The following is a 14388-nucleotide window of genomic DNA, read 5'->3' as shown; positions in this document are numbered from 1 at the left end:
TGAAGTCCCAGGCGGCGTATCTTGATGAAGTCGCGAAGGAGAAGTTCTAAGTTGTGTGATGGCTTATAGTTTAATTGTGTATAAATCACGCTCTGTCAATATTTCGCCTTAATTAACCTTCGTGTGGTCAGGTCGTTGGTGAATTCTCGAATAAATGCTTACCCCCATAGATAGCATCGCGACTGGCTCGAGTTTTGGGTTGCCGTTCTTCCTTCACCTACTTTTGCAACTGCTGATACAGGGGGTTCAGCGATTTCAAGCAGCGTTCAAATACGAGTACAATTCACGTGAACCGGCTTCCTTAGACCAGTATGCTGCTGTAATGACCCCGCTGGAGCTGGAACGTGAACGCCTCGAGCAACAGCTGCCTTCGTTCAACAACCCAGCTCAGTTTTCGGAGTACACGAAGATGAAACGCCGCGTCGCCGAGCTTGGCAGGCGCATAGAGGCAGAGGACTTGCAGCGGCCCGCAGAGGCCTCCAAGCGAGCGGCTGAGATACTGCGTCTGCGCGCTGGAGTTCCTGCCTGGACGTGGTGGGGCCGCTGTGGTCGCTTCGCGGTGCGGTATTTAGGCACTCGGATTTCGTCAGTGCTGCTCGTTCTCAAGGGATTGTCGTTCATGCTTGGGTACGTCTACCTTCTCGGCGTTCCTATGAGGGCTACCAGCCCAACAGGAAAGGCTGTGTGGGTGTTAACGCCCACTCCAGTGGAATTCTGGTATCCAGTCAGAGCACGCTTCCCTCTGAGTCTTCTCTTCACGACCAGCGACGCTTTCGTCGGATCCCTGACTAACATGGGTTGCGTGTGGGTGGCCTCGAGCGCGGTATCAACGCTTCTTGACTATGCAGCCCCCTCATATTGCAAGCCATCCTCTCAGTGGTCAGCAGCAAAAGCAGCCATCTCCAACGTTTTGGCCTCTGCGGGTCGCTAGTCTCTGTGATCTCTGTCGTGTGAACCTTTCTATCTGTGGAGTCTTTCACATTTTGGGCGAATTAGCCGGAATGGCGGATGCCAACATCCGACTCTTTGGGAGCGACGAGGTAGACCCTCCGGTACAGAATCGGTAGGGATGATCGTGCAAGATCCTCTCATTGCTCCCCAGCCTCTTTCGCTTTCTAATAGAACATGTCGAAGAAGCTGTCAGCTCCAAGGACCCTTTGGAAGTCGTGGTGTCAGTAGGTCGGATTCTTGGTCGGTACAGCCGTAAGGACGTATCCCTGCCAGTCGAGAATGATGTGGTCTTAGAGAACACAACTGACTGTGCATTCGACCCTGTCTGTCCTCAAGCGTTCGGTGAAGCCAGAACTCGATTTTACCAACAAATCCTACCCGTCACCCAGCAGTTCGAGCGGGATGTTACCACCGAGCCTTTCGTATACAGAGAAACGCGAGCCGAGGGACACCCCACTAAAGTGCAATTCGACTCCCAACCACCCCAATACTTCCAGCAAGTCGGTCTCGGACGTCTTCTAGTATACCGCCCGAAATCATCCGTTCACTTTCAGATAAGTGCTACACGAACGACGACGTGCGAGGCCCCTTCCACGCCCAGTTCCAAGTCCCCTGTGACTGTGGATAAGAAGGTCCACAGTATTCACGTTCGCCGACTAGAGGACCACCCGTTGCGGATTGCTCCAGTATGGCGACTGCTGATGATTGAAGCTACCCAAGGTACCCCAGATGGACCCCTCTTCGAGGAGGACGAGGAGGAGATGTGGCTCGAGATCCGAATGATAATTGATCTGTACCCCTTCAAGTATCACTGGTACCAGATGCAGCTGGCAGACGAGAACCATTTGTTCCACGAACGATGTCTGCGCTTGCTGAGTTTGGAAGCGCTGTCCCAGGCTGCAGCCCTCTCCCGTGTGTTAGACAGCCCAGCCCCTGCACAGCTGTACTTTCCCAACTTCTTTGGCGACGTAGCCGCGAGGGCTAAGAGGTTTTACGACCAGAAGAAGATCGGTCTCGCTCACACGTCCTCCATCGAGGTCGTAAGGCGACTAAACAACCAGGTTAAGGCAATTTTGATCAAGACAGTCTGCCCCTCAGAAGCTGAAGTGCTAGACTTGGCATGCGGTCATGCGCAGGACCTCATGAAGTACAGAGACAAGAACGTACGACTCTACTTTGGAATCGACCTGTCTCCTGAGGAGATTGAAGAGGCCAATAAGCGCATCCGGAAGGCCAAGGCACGTACACGCACGAAGACTAGCTTTATCATGTTGGCAGGCAACCTCCTTCAGGACGAGACATGGAACACCGTCACTAAGAAGCACCCGGATCGATTTCACGTGGTGTCGATACAATTGGCTATCCATTACCTTTTCGAGTCGGAACAGGCCTGCCATGACTTCCTCAGCCGCGTGTCGGCTCACATGAAAGAGGGTGCGTATCTCATTGGCAGCACTGGAGACTGTGATCGGCTAGCCAAGCTCTTCGCTTCCAGATGTGCCAGGACTGACGAGGACGGCCAGCTACAATACTCAGTGGGAAACGACTTCTACAGGGTTTCGTTCAACGAGGAAACGATGACCCGGATCCGCGGCCGCCCGGACGACGTGGGTAAGTCGAACCTTCAAGCACCGTTAAACTTCGATCCCACTCTCGGCGATTCGTGTAACCGGGACGACGATGATGACGAGTATGACCGCCAGAACCTGCGTTATCTCACCAACCACGTAAACACCACATGGGGAGTACCATACTCTTTTTGGCTGGTGGATCATATCGCGGCGGACGAGTACATCGTCCCGTGGAAAGCTTTCGTAGATATCGCTCACAAGTACGACTTGCACTTGGACCTTCACGTGAGACGTTTGAGGGTTCCCAACGCAGTGTAACTTCATCGATTTCGTTAACAAAAACATGGAAACCGAGCTTATGAAGGAGTTCGTAGCTCGAAATCCGAGACTGGACATCTCAGACCAGGAACAGCGAGAGGTATCAGCGTTCTACAAGGTCTTCTCCTTCGTCAAAAGCAAGGGTGGTGCACCAGCCATACGAACGCCTCTACTCACCACGCCTGACAGAGCCATGTCTGCCATCAGCACGCCCACTCAAGAGGAGGTTGGTTTTATGGGTCGCTCAGCACCTTCCACGCCCTCCACGCCCTCGCCTGTCGCACATGACTTCGTCAGCTTGGATAGCATAGGCGAGGCTTTCGCAACGGTAACTACTCTGCAGCCCGGGTTAGCTGCTCAAGACGCGGCCCTCGAGGTGGAGGCTGCCGGGGATGCGACGTCGAGCGAAAGCGACGAATCAAGTTCTGACTAACCCTTCATAAGGGAGCAGTACGAGTAGACCATTGAACTGTCGGACCTTGAAAACGCTCCACAAAGATTCGCTTGAATCCTGGAATAGTCACAACACTCAGCACACGTCGTACTCATTCATGACCTACCTCAATGCCGACGAGGAAGAAGAGCCCACACGGCCTGACTGGGATCTCGTGATGCCCTGGTTAGACAAACGTCGTCTCTTCGAGGAGTTCCAGAAATGTTTCCGGTCTCAGCGGCTCCTCCCCACCATACGTCCTCTAGAAGAGTTCGTGGAGCCAGAGTGTTCTCTGCGCCACGAGTACGCATTGTGCATCATGGCGTTCGGCTTCGATAGAGACCTGCTGAATTACGTCCGCACGTACGACGCCTTGAAGGCAGTCGACAGAGGGGAAACCGAGACTCTGTTCATGTTCCTAAGCGCGTATATGGAGGGCCTTCTAATCTACAAAGAGCGGGGCAACCCCACATTGAAACTCTCCGCAACCTGGTTTGAGCGTACCGTCGGTACTCTGATTCGGGAGTTCCTCAGCACTCGGGACGTCTGGCCTGGCATAGCCGCGGCGCTGGGAGAGGTCTTCCGGTTCTACAAGGGCATGATGGAAGGGGTACCGAAACGCCAGGTGGTCCAGTTAGGATTCGATATTCTTGGGTACATTCCTGATGATGTTCCCCTTCGTGACGCAGTCTTCGAAGTCATCATCGACTCCTGGTTGGAAGAGGATAACATTACTCCGTTGGTAGGTCGCGAGGACGCCTCGTCGATCGTTAGTGCTCGAGCCCAGGCTGAGGCCTTGATAACCATGTTCTATAGGCACTTCTATGAGGACCTAGGTAAGGGGTGCAAACTGCTGCAGATGTTACGTCTGCTGGCTGTCCATCACGATTTGGAGTTTCTGTACTGCCACCTGCTCACTTTGAGCTGGAGACTGTCACTGGCTGATTGTCGAGTGGATGACCTTGTCTCTCGATGTGCCACCCCAGCATTCACGGTGTCAAGAGTGAAACGTGAGCTCCGGAACCTTGAGGTGTCAGACGACCCGAAACACGGCATCAGCTATATCGCGGCCATGGCCGTCGTCCCTGAGGCGGCGGAACTCCTCATCGTCAGCGACAATCTCAACGCAGTTATTAACGCGGTCTGGCTTCATGCTAGCGTAACCAACGTGCTCCACTTTTGCATGTTGTTGCTGTACGTGCTCCGTCAGCACCCCAAACCAATGTTACCGCTCGTTCGGCATATCAACCGAGGCCTTGCCAAGCTTTTGGTGCAAAGGCAGCATATCGAGCACACGGGAATGCTTCACCTGTCTCTCATGTGGATATTGGAAGTTCGCAGACATGCTCGGTGGCGCCTTCGCATCGTCCGGAGCCGGCTTTTTCGAGTCACGTTTCGCGCGTTTACCACCTGCGGCCTTCAGAGGGTACCCGGCGCGTTGTACGGCTTGCTCAGATTAGTCAGCCACCTCCACGCTCATCCCGACCCAATGCAGGCTTTCGATGCGGGGGGACTGTTGCCTTTTATGGTGTCTGCATTGCAGTACGGACAGGATGACGATCGGCTACAGTGCGCGATCATCGACTGCCTACGCCTCATGTTGGGTCAGTACAGCCACCTGAGCGTCGAAGCGGCCACTTCATGCCTCTATGTGGTGTTTGATATCGTTCTCGGGGAACGAGTCCCTGTGCCGCAAAGCTACTTCGACCTGCTCATAGAAGCTCAGAAAATCAAGTTTGTGCAACATATACTGAACTTGGACAATGACCTCTCCATGGCCTACACCGCTTCGCTCTTACGACTGGTGGACGAGCTTAACCTGCGCGCTCTGACCCCGGAGTATCAGAGAGGTGAGCGAAATGTCACCGACAGACAGCGTCGTTTGCGATCAGAGAAATTGTCCCCGACGTTGCTCTTCGCGCTGCTTTAAGCTACGTGGAGAAACTCCAGTGGAAAGTCGACAAGGTGGCCAATCCCACCCACTGGGAAAACTCAATTCTAATCCTCAGACTTGTCCCTCACGCCTACGCAATGATGCTGAAAGCCATGAGCATGACAGTCTCCCTGCAGACCTTCTGCTATCAACCTGTGTGGCTTAGCTACCAGTGGGGCTGGTGGCACCGAGACGTTAATGTTCTACGGTATGCCCTGTTGGCCTTGACATGTCTTTACCATATAGGCGATCGGGGTCAGCTGGTGCACTGCATTCTGATCATGGCACGACACGTGCCTGACATGAAGTCCTCCGAACTCTCTATACTGCTGCCTCTCCTTTCTGATGCCGTTAAGCTGATCCGTGGACCCCCTTGCTATCATACCACAGCAGTCGCTCGTGAGATTGTCGGTCTCATCAACTTGAACTTCTGCAGAGAGCACTACCTCGCAATCTGCGACACCCTGGACTCCCTTGTCTGCTCATACTCGCCCCAGCACGGGTATCCTAACTTATTACACGGCACAGAAGTGGCACGTTTCTTGTCATGCCTGCTCCGGCACCGGAGTTGGGACGTTGTGGCAGCCGATAAGGGTTGCCGACTGATGGTCAGGTTGGCCTCTCGCGGGCGTTGGGACGTGTGGGCACTGGATAGGAGGTTCGAGGGGCTTCTGGAGGACTATTTCGCTGCATCCGAGGCCAACCCCCACTGTGGGGCCTATGCTCAGCGCTTAGTGCCTTTTATGTGCGTACCAGCTGACGTGGCAGTCACAGCCGTGGCACGGATTGGGGGTCACTTCCATGAGGGGCTTAAGCCTTGGATGGGGCAGAATCTCCGTAACGAGCTGACTATACTGACGAGGTTGTGTGCTAGCCGAACCTACACACTTTCAGTTGCCCGCCTGGGGATTCTTGACGTCACCATGCCGCTGTTGGAGCAGAACATCGTGGAATGCCAGTATCTCCTGTCACTTCTTCTGGAGGCAATCAGTCGAGACCCACTTGCCATTCGACTTTTCGCCCTCCACAAGGGATATGAAGTACTCATCAAGGCGATGCTCCAGTTGGCGGTGCCTGCATACAAGCCGTGCCTCGTGCCTCTCTTGAACGCTGCTGAGAATATGCGGCCCCATTACCGCAGCCTTCGTCGATCTCTGATCTGCAACGGCGTACCGGAGCTAGTCATGGAGTTGTTCTTGCTGAACAAGAGAGACTCAGAGCTTTGCTATAGAGTTTGCAGATTTTACGCCAAGGTCGTGGATAGTAACAGCTGCCTTATCAGGGGAACCGTAGCCCTCGATCAGGTACTTTACTTCCTGGCCCAAGTGCTGGCGCCTTCCGACAGGCCGACCCTACCCACAGCCATCGCTGCCGTTCACGGACTTTTCTCCGGCAGCGACGTTATACGAAGACTCACACTGAAGCGACTGAACCACGTCCTACGCGGTGAGCACCTGGAGTGGCACGTCCGCACAGCGGAGCAGTCAGATCCGGTGGCCACACAATGCCGCGTACTGTTTCATTCTACCGGAGTGCTGCGTGTCTTGTCCAAACGCCTCCCGCAAGTTTGGCAGCGGATAGTCACTAGAGGTACGATTGGAGGCCTCCGTCCAGAGAGACTCTGCGTTATCTTCGCCAGCATGCTCTGTTGGCTTCCGCCCGAAGACAGGAAGCTAGCAGCGACTGACGGCCTGCTTCTTCTGAGTCACGTATGCGTCACGACAGACGCTCTGTGGCTGTTCGCAACGGACAACTACTTTCTCAACGCGGTGCTTTCGCTCGTCAAGCCAGGAGACACGGATCTTTGGAACGCTATTTTCGTGTGAGACGTCGGTACAGACAAAACTCAGCCTTCACAAGGCCGTCGCCGTCGATGCCTTTATCCACCAGACCTTAGAGCAGTTCAACAACTGCGTGGTCGGTCGATGGAGCGACTGTGCAGTGCTGATAGACCGACTAGTCCTCGCGCTGCGCGTCCGCCCACAAGATGCCTCGGTGGCGTTTCGCTACTTCGAGCCAGTTCTGAGGTTGTGCGGACCCCTAATAGCGATGACGAAGAACTACTATGCTGATGGCGAGCACGTGACAGTCGGCCAATGCAGAGGGTGCCTCCGGCTGCTAATTCCGCTGGTTGAGACGTACTTGAAGGTGCAGGAGCGCGTGGCCCCGCGAGTTAGACACATCCTATGGCGACTGGGAATGTTGACTGCTGAACGCGCCTGCAGTAACAGCTTGATGGTGGTTTTCGACATGGATCTTATCGCCGACTACATGGGTTTCTGCGCTGTTTTATCTGAATCGCAGCACGCAGAATACTGGAAGGAGGATCTGACCTACTACCTCACTACTGAGGAACACCTATTCTGGTCGTGTCTGTGCTACAACACGCACGTGGTTCTGCCGGTGGCGGCTTTCCTGCGCCTGATCGTGAGTCTGGGGTGCGGGCCATTTTCACGAGTGTGGTTACTGCACCGAATGCTGGAGGTTGCGCAGCTGTTCGCGACCAACAAAGGGATACTAGACTCGGCGGTCTTGGCGCTCGTGGATATCGTGGCTTCGGAAGATGTGTGGGCGAATCTCACTATTGTAGACCTGATCTGCAACGTCATCATGAGCTCTGCCACTGCGGACGCCCAGCCCAGTCCCATGCCATTCAAGGCCGTCGCTCGCCTGCTGAACACTCTGGGGTCATACCCGATCACGTTGGATTCTGTGGGACGGTTATCAGCCTCGTTGAGCGCTCTGGCCCACGAATTCTCAGATCATGAATATATGCTCTCCTCCTGGGTAGATATGGCAGTGGCATACTGTGCAAATGGCGGGCTGCCTGCTCTGATCATGTATGGCGACGCGGCAGGCCATCTATCTCGACTTATTCTAAACCACACACAGACGGAGGCTGGCAACGACACTGCTCTGCAGCTGGTGCTGATTTTTCTGAAGTACGGCGACGAAAGCAGCATGCGCCACCTGTTTCGGAACGTTATGTTGGTCGATGCATTCCTTGGAGACCAGCGACGCCTATCTTGGATGGACAATTCGTATCTGGCGTCACTGTTCTGTGAAGTCATCTGCGCCGTCGGGACCATCGATTCACAAGGAACTCTATTGCGGAACAGCGAGTGGACGACCAAACAGCTTTGGCAAAAATTTCCTGAAGATGAGTTTGTCAACCGAGCCATGAACATGATGCAGTTGTCATCCGCGGACTTCAGCGTACCAGATGACTACAAACTACTGCCCATGATCCGCGGTTCTGACGTTTTAACCAGAACAAAGGACTCTCTCCGAGGCTTAACTCGGCAACCTGAACTCGCGCTGCACGACTTCATCGAGGAACACTTGCTGATCAACCCTGAGAACGCGGCGATGCCCACCATTAGACAGGCGTATGAAATGGTAGCGATGAGGCAGACCAGGCGCCAACTGGTCAACTTGTTTGATGCCAACGATACCGATCTGTCTAACAAAATGCAGCAGGTGTCTCGCTTCTACACAGACAACGCCCTCGTTAGTCACGACCTTTCTACGTTTGCAGGCCAGGAGATGCTGTACTCCGCAGAGTTTCTGACCAAGCTCATCCTTTTCGTGCCCGACTCTGTTCGCGTTTTTGTGGAACGCAATATCGCTTCCGCCACCGTCAGCGTGGTCTCTAACCCGTCCAACTGTCGAGAGCTACGCTCTGCCGCAACTGTGCTGTTAGGCTACATCGTTGAGTTCCGAGAGCCCGGACTGAATTATGTGCTTGCCTACTGTCCAGACATCAGAACCGTAGTGATGGAAAACCTCACCCGATTAGGTTCTGAGTACAAGCAGCTCACCTATAAAGAGCGTGAACAGCACTGCATCGCCAACCTGTTCGCCTGCAGTTGCTTTGGTACGCGGGGTGGCTCTTTTTCTGGCTCGTTCTACGAGGTGCTCGATCAAATCTGGCTGAATTATGACAACCGTGGGACCTTGTCCAGCTTCGTGCTCTACCACTTGATGAGGTCCATGCGTCAGTGCTTCACTCCCGCGCTTCACGACACTTTGATCATTGAGCTGAACTTCCATATGCGAGCGCTGGAGCAGATGATGGCCTCCCCCAATCCACTTCTCTGTAATGCCATCATCATCTGCATCGGAACCTGGTGCAAATCTCGCAAAGTGGCGGATGCTTTCGGAGAAGCGGACGTCTTTTACAAGTTCGAGATTGTCAAAAGTCGCCACTGTGGCCACCCCCAGCACGGGTCTCGGACCATGAGGAACATCTCGTTGGCCACCGCTACCTTGGTAATGGGCAGCGAGGCTAATGTTCGCCGATTCATCAACGCTGGCGGGCTGCCGCATACTGCCCGCGCATTGATGGACAATCAGGGGAATTGGGAAGTCATATTCGGAATCGCCGGTATGATCGCCAACATCGCACACAAGCTGGAGGGTGTCAAGTCGCTGATTGCCATGGACAGAGAGTTCCTTCGAACGCTGGTGCAAACGCTGACGTCTTATCGTGGGCGGCCTGACGAAGCAGCCAACAGAGCGCTCAGCTCGCTCCTGACGGCGTTGAACAACCTCAGCGTGAACTATACCATCCAGCAGGTTCTCAATGAAGAAGGGATCCCTGCGGCTTTCTTCAAGCTGTCAAGTCTGTGGCGATCACTGGACACCGCCACCCTGGTGGCCACAGTCAACTGCATCCGGAATCTGACCATCGCCTACGAACCATCCGCTTTGGAAACGTACATTCCAGTGCTGAACGTCATTTTTAAGGTCGTGCAGAATAGTTCCAACGTGGCGCTCATCTCGTCCAGCTGCGAGGTATTCCGGAACGTCTGCAGACTGCCTGAAGCTAGCTACTATTTGGTAACCAAAGGACTTTTGCCGTGGATATTGAAAACGTTGGATGCTTACATGTCAGAGATGATCATCGTCAGGGCGTGTTTAATATGCGCTTCGCTCATCCTGAAAACCATACGCAAACCCTCTCCAGTCTGCGATGAAGAAATTCTGACCCGTTTATTGGACCTCTCTCGCCAAATCGCGTGTGGCTCCTTCTTGCAGGAAACCCGGCCTGCGGCACACACGGAGCAGGACGAGATGGATGTTGTCGGTAAGGCCTTTGCTTTGCAAAGGCACGTGTTCATCTCCGGGGGCATCGACCTGTGTCACGTTTGGTCTACAATTTGGGGGCCGCAGTCCTGGTTGTGGTTCGTCGTTCGTCTGTCGGAGTCTACAGGCCTGTACAAACCATCAACTGTTGAGGAACTATTCAAGGCCACATGCGCCTTTATTCAAGTGGCGAACGGCAAAGTCATCTACATGCCTGAAGTCGAGTACGTCATCCACAGAAGACATGTTGTGATCGAGTACGAGGTCCCTGCCTCCGAAGACGAAAGCGTTGAAACGGGACGGCCCCAGCCCAGGACTCCCACGATAATACCGCCTCTGGACCTCGTTGATACGGAGGAACGCTGGTTCGCACGCAGACGCAAGCATACTAAAACAGAGCTGTGGCGTCGGAAACTCAACCACAATAAAGTATTCGACGACCTCTCCGACGACGACATAGAAGTGAAACTAGCGCATCAAGGTACATACATAGCGCCCAACAACTACGAGACACTCCCAAATTTCCGGCTTGTACGCATAACGCAGTCTGAATGGGATGCTTTTACAGGTATGACCATCGAGGAGCAGATGAGCTTCATCTCGACTGTCGCTACGTTTCTACGCCATCCCCTTTACTTGCCCTATGTCAGGCTGCAATCGCTGGCGCTGGGAGCGTGCAATGCCCTGTTGGCAGGAAATAACTCGCTGCTTGACGCTTTGCACACGCCTCGCCAGTCACCGGAGGGAGAGGCGCTAAAAATGGCTCTCTACTGGATACGCCTCCTCGTCTCAGCACACGGGTGCAAGCTGCAGCTGACCAAGCAGATACTGTTGTTCGTCGCTAACTCATTGAGGCAGACGTCGGCGTTCATGATGTCCTTCTTTCCGACGGATATACCTGAACTTTTCCTGTGAGCGGAACGTGCGCTATCCATACAGAGATGCGGCGCGAGTTAGCCTGCAGAGTATGCCTCGCCGGTTCCTGGATCAGGCGACACTAATGCGAAACCACGTCCGTACATTCGGAAAGATTCTGCGTGGGATTCTGGCAGGGGACCCCGACGCAAGGCAGGAGATAAAGGCTTTCTTAGATCCGTCCCCTGATTTGGAAATGCAGCTAGGCTGGCATCAGGACGCATTCCCATTCGGGGTCTATAGCATTCCTTGCAGGCAATACGTCCGTGTGGGCGGCATTCTGACCTGCTGGACCCTAAAGACCACCAACAAAAACAACAAAGCTTTCTTTTTCTGGAGAGCTAACGGCAGTTTAACCAAGCTGATATACAGCATTCGTGAGCACGCGGGAGCTGGAGAACGGGAACTGTTCCTACTCTCCGATGTTAGAACTAATTTGTGGACTGCAACTATGCGCGTAGATAAAGGGCGAGAGGCGTGGCCACCACTGCAGAGCGGCTCGCGAAATTGGCCCCAGGATAGGTGCTTTAGCCTTACAGGCCACAAGAACCGCAACCCAGCGGCGGAGGAGAAGCCGACGGTGCTCTGTCTGAAAGCTGAGGATTCTCACGAGCGCGACCTTCTGATGGAGATCATGGCTCTGTGGTGTCTGGGTCTTGCAGCGACGTAGCGCAAGATTGGTACATGAATGGCAACACATAATTTCGAATTCTGAAGCGATGACCCGAATCCTGATCAACCCTAAAAGCAAAGGTTGTCGTATCGTGGAATCACTCCTGCTGGGCACTGGGGCGGTGATTCCCACCGATGCCCAAGGCGTCTCGGAGGATGTCATCTCCGGCGATTTACCCAAGGGAGTGTCGCTGCCGGCTGATATTGCAGGGCCAATGCAGCTGCCGAGTCCTCCAGCCCCTGGTGCCGAGGGCGGTGCTGGCGATGAGGGAGCCCCTCCAGACATGCCGGCCTTCGACATACAGAAGTTGCTCCAGATGTTGTCGACCGCCAATCAGGGTAGGCCGCGGGTGAAGGCATTTTTCGACTCCAGAGCCGACATGGCCAAGAAAATTCTTGGGGAGCGGGAGGATGTGGAGCCTTCCATGACCAAGGTCGAGACAATCAATCCCAACTTGGACATGCGAGTCGTCGTGATGCCCACCTCGAAGTACGAGGAGAGCGCGTCCATGGGCTGTCTCAAATCAGGACAGACATTCGCCGTGGTGCAGTTCAAGGTCAACAGAACTGAGCCTGTTGACCATGCACTTTTGGGTTTTAACGAATTCAACTACACAAACAACACACCTGAAGACGTTTTAACAGTTGTGATCTGGGCCGACGAAGGAGAAGACATGGCGTCGGTCCTCACGCCAAAGCTACATGAAACGCCACCAGCCTCGAAGGGTCCTTTTGTCATTGGTCTAGGCATTGGATCCGTCATTCGGAGCAAGCGATTCAACCCAAACATCATTCGTGACCTGGTCCAAGACAGCATCAGCGAACGTCGATACATCCTTGGTATGCAAGGACTCCCGGTGATCAACGAAGAAGACCGGAAGTCTGGACTGTTGGCTGTGAAGGACCTCAGCAATGAGAAGGGACTCAGCAGGCTACAAGAGATGCTCTCGAAGAGCCAGCACATAGACATCACGCTGTTCGCTTCGCAGACGCCATCTCGAGACCGTTTGGAGGCATTCGAGGCTGCACTGATGTACAATTTTGGACTTCCTGAGCAAGACACCAAATTCGTCGCGCCAACGGTGAAGATGGGGGCCATCAACGGCCGAACGTGCGCGATTCCAATAGACGACATCGACCGACAAAAGAGGATGGCCAAGTACCGCATGGTCATCAATGCAGCCCAACGCAGGTCGATGATCGCCATGCGTATGGAGTCCATGTTGGGTCAAGAGACGTCTGATGACACGCAGCAAATCACTGCTGACGACGTTCCCAGTCCGGACCTCACCGACGCGGAGATCGAAGACTTGGAAGCGCGCTTCGCCAACGACGTTGTAGAACGATACATGTGTCCCCAGGTCTACATCTTGGACTTCGAGAAGCTCACTCCGAGAGACCGGGCATTCATCAAATTCCTCACAGCTATGAGTGCGGGGATGAAGGGGCCACAGATGCCCGTGAGCACTGTGATCTTCCCCTTGGGACGTTATATCTGTTTGCGCATCAACCCATCCGAGCCCTCTGCCGTAGGTGATGGATCTTCGCCTCGCGAGACCTTAAAGTCCTTTCAGCTCCCAGACGAGGAACTGAAGGAGTTGTGGGCCTCCTTCAAACACGTAGCTCCAGTGCAGCAATGCAACCCCATATACTACATGGAGGCGATGAACAGCTACCAACGTTGCGGGTTGAGTCCGGAGCTGGCGTTGAAGGCTATGAAGGAGGAGACTGACTACGTTGAGAGCACGCCCAGCTCGGAGCTCGCTTCTGCCTTTCGCCAGTGGCTCGACGACCTCGCGGAGGAGAAGCTGCCGGCAGAGGCGGGAGCTGTGCTATTCTCCCAGTCAGTTCTGGCGCAAGCGGAGGTAATGCCGGACATGGGGTCATTTCAAATGTGAATGATATAAATGAAGCTCTTTCATGTGTACTTTCATATAGTCGCAACTAAAGCACGTCAATCAGCCGTTCCTGGATGTGAAGACGTGATGGCGCAGTTCCGTGTGGGGGGAGGAGACGTGTGATGGGAGTTTGACCTTTGCGGGAGAGGTGGTCTTTATTGGCAGGGCCGTGAATTCGTGGTACCGCACTCCAACTCCCTGGTTGTGTCGGGAGCTGGAAACCTTGTCGCCAAAGTCAACAGGAATCTCTCTCTTCTGGCGGTGGATTGTAAACTGGTGAAACTTCAGCTTCGATGGCTTGACAGGTTTTTCGGATTCTCCGACAGATGATGGCGCAGTGCCAGAAGGAGGTGAAACCTGTCCTCTCTGTGGTACCCCTACGACAGGCATAGCTTGTCCCGGAATTTTGGCGGTGGGCTCTTTACGAGGGTGGCTTGTGAACTGGTGAAACTTGACTTCTGACGGCTTCACAGGCCTTCCATATCTCTCATGACTAACAGGCTCCTCAGGTGGCAGTCCCCTCTCAGCAGGCGGTCGTTGCTCCTCTGACGGACTCCTAGGAGCGGGAGGAGGAGGTCGTACTGGTATTGTCACAGAGGGACTTTCGGG

At 54.2% G+C, this 14388-nt stretch overlaps 3 protein-coding genes across 10 annotated transcripts; all 3 read left to right on the top strand.

Annotated features, from left to right (window-relative positions):
- Nucleotides 1–154: 154 nt before the first annotated feature.
- Nucleotides 155–3273, top strand: KVP18_002519 (uncharacterized protein; the record flags this gene model as incomplete). 4 transcript variants are annotated; one of them, XM_067953459.1, is made up of 4 exons in its annotated part: nucleotides 155–823; nucleotides 849–1063; nucleotides 1103–2807; nucleotides 2836–3273. In XM_067953459.1, the coding sequence occupies 4 exons, from the start codon at nucleotides 155–157 to the stop codon at nucleotides 3271–3273; spliced, it is 3027 nt and encodes a 1008-aa protein (XP_067807592.1). The 4 variants fall into 4 exon arrangements, with proteins under 4 accessions (XP_067807592.1, XP_067807594.1, XP_067807591.1 ...); XM_067953458.1 differs by lacking the exon at nucleotides 155–823 and having other exon boundaries at nucleotides 1002–1063; nucleotides 1103–2840; XM_067953461.1 differs by lacking the exons at nucleotides 1103–2807; nucleotides 2836–3273 and having other exon boundaries at nucleotides 155–931.
- Nucleotides 3274–3391: 118 nt separating this feature from the next.
- KVP18_002518 (uncharacterized protein) lies at nucleotides 3392–11879 on the top strand (the record flags this gene model as incomplete). Of its 5 annotated transcripts, XM_067953453.1 has the most annotated exons (4): nucleotides 3392–5123; nucleotides 5150–7028; nucleotides 7057–11205; nucleotides 11234–11879. In XM_067953453.1, 4 exons carry the CDS (start codon nucleotides 3392–3394, stop codon nucleotides 11877–11879), a joined length of 8406 nt encoding a protein of 2801 aa, XP_067807586.1. The 5 variants fall into 5 exon arrangements, with proteins under 5 accessions (XP_067807586.1, XP_067807587.1, XP_067807588.1 ...); XM_067953454.1 differs by lacking the exons at nucleotides 7057–11205; nucleotides 11234–11879 and having other exon boundaries at nucleotides 3392–5203; XM_067953455.1 differs by lacking the exons at nucleotides 3392–5123; nucleotides 7057–11205; nucleotides 11234–11879 and having other exon boundaries at nucleotides 5308–7032.
- Nucleotides 11880–11928: 49 nt separating this feature from the next.
- On the top strand, nucleotides 11929–13779 carry KVP18_002520 (uncharacterized protein; the record flags this gene model as incomplete). Its single annotated transcript, XM_067953462.1, has 1 exon — nucleotides 11929–13779. One exon carries the CDS (start codon nucleotides 11929–11931, stop codon nucleotides 13777–13779), a length of 1851 nt encoding a protein of 616 aa, XP_067807595.1.
- Nucleotides 13780–14388: the final 609 nt, after the last annotated feature.

The sequence above is a fragment of a genome (genome assembly GCF_019968955.1).
Source record: "MAG: Porospora cf. gigantea A chromosome Unknown PgA_NODE_589_length_14388_cov_370.313, whole genome shotgun sequence".
Lineage (NCBI taxonomy): Eukaryota > Apicomplexa > Conoidasida > Eugregarinorida > Porosporidae > Porospora > Porospora cf. gigantea A.
The sequence above is the reverse complement of the archived record's forward strand: the minus strand, read 5'-3'. Positions and strand labels throughout refer to the sequence as shown.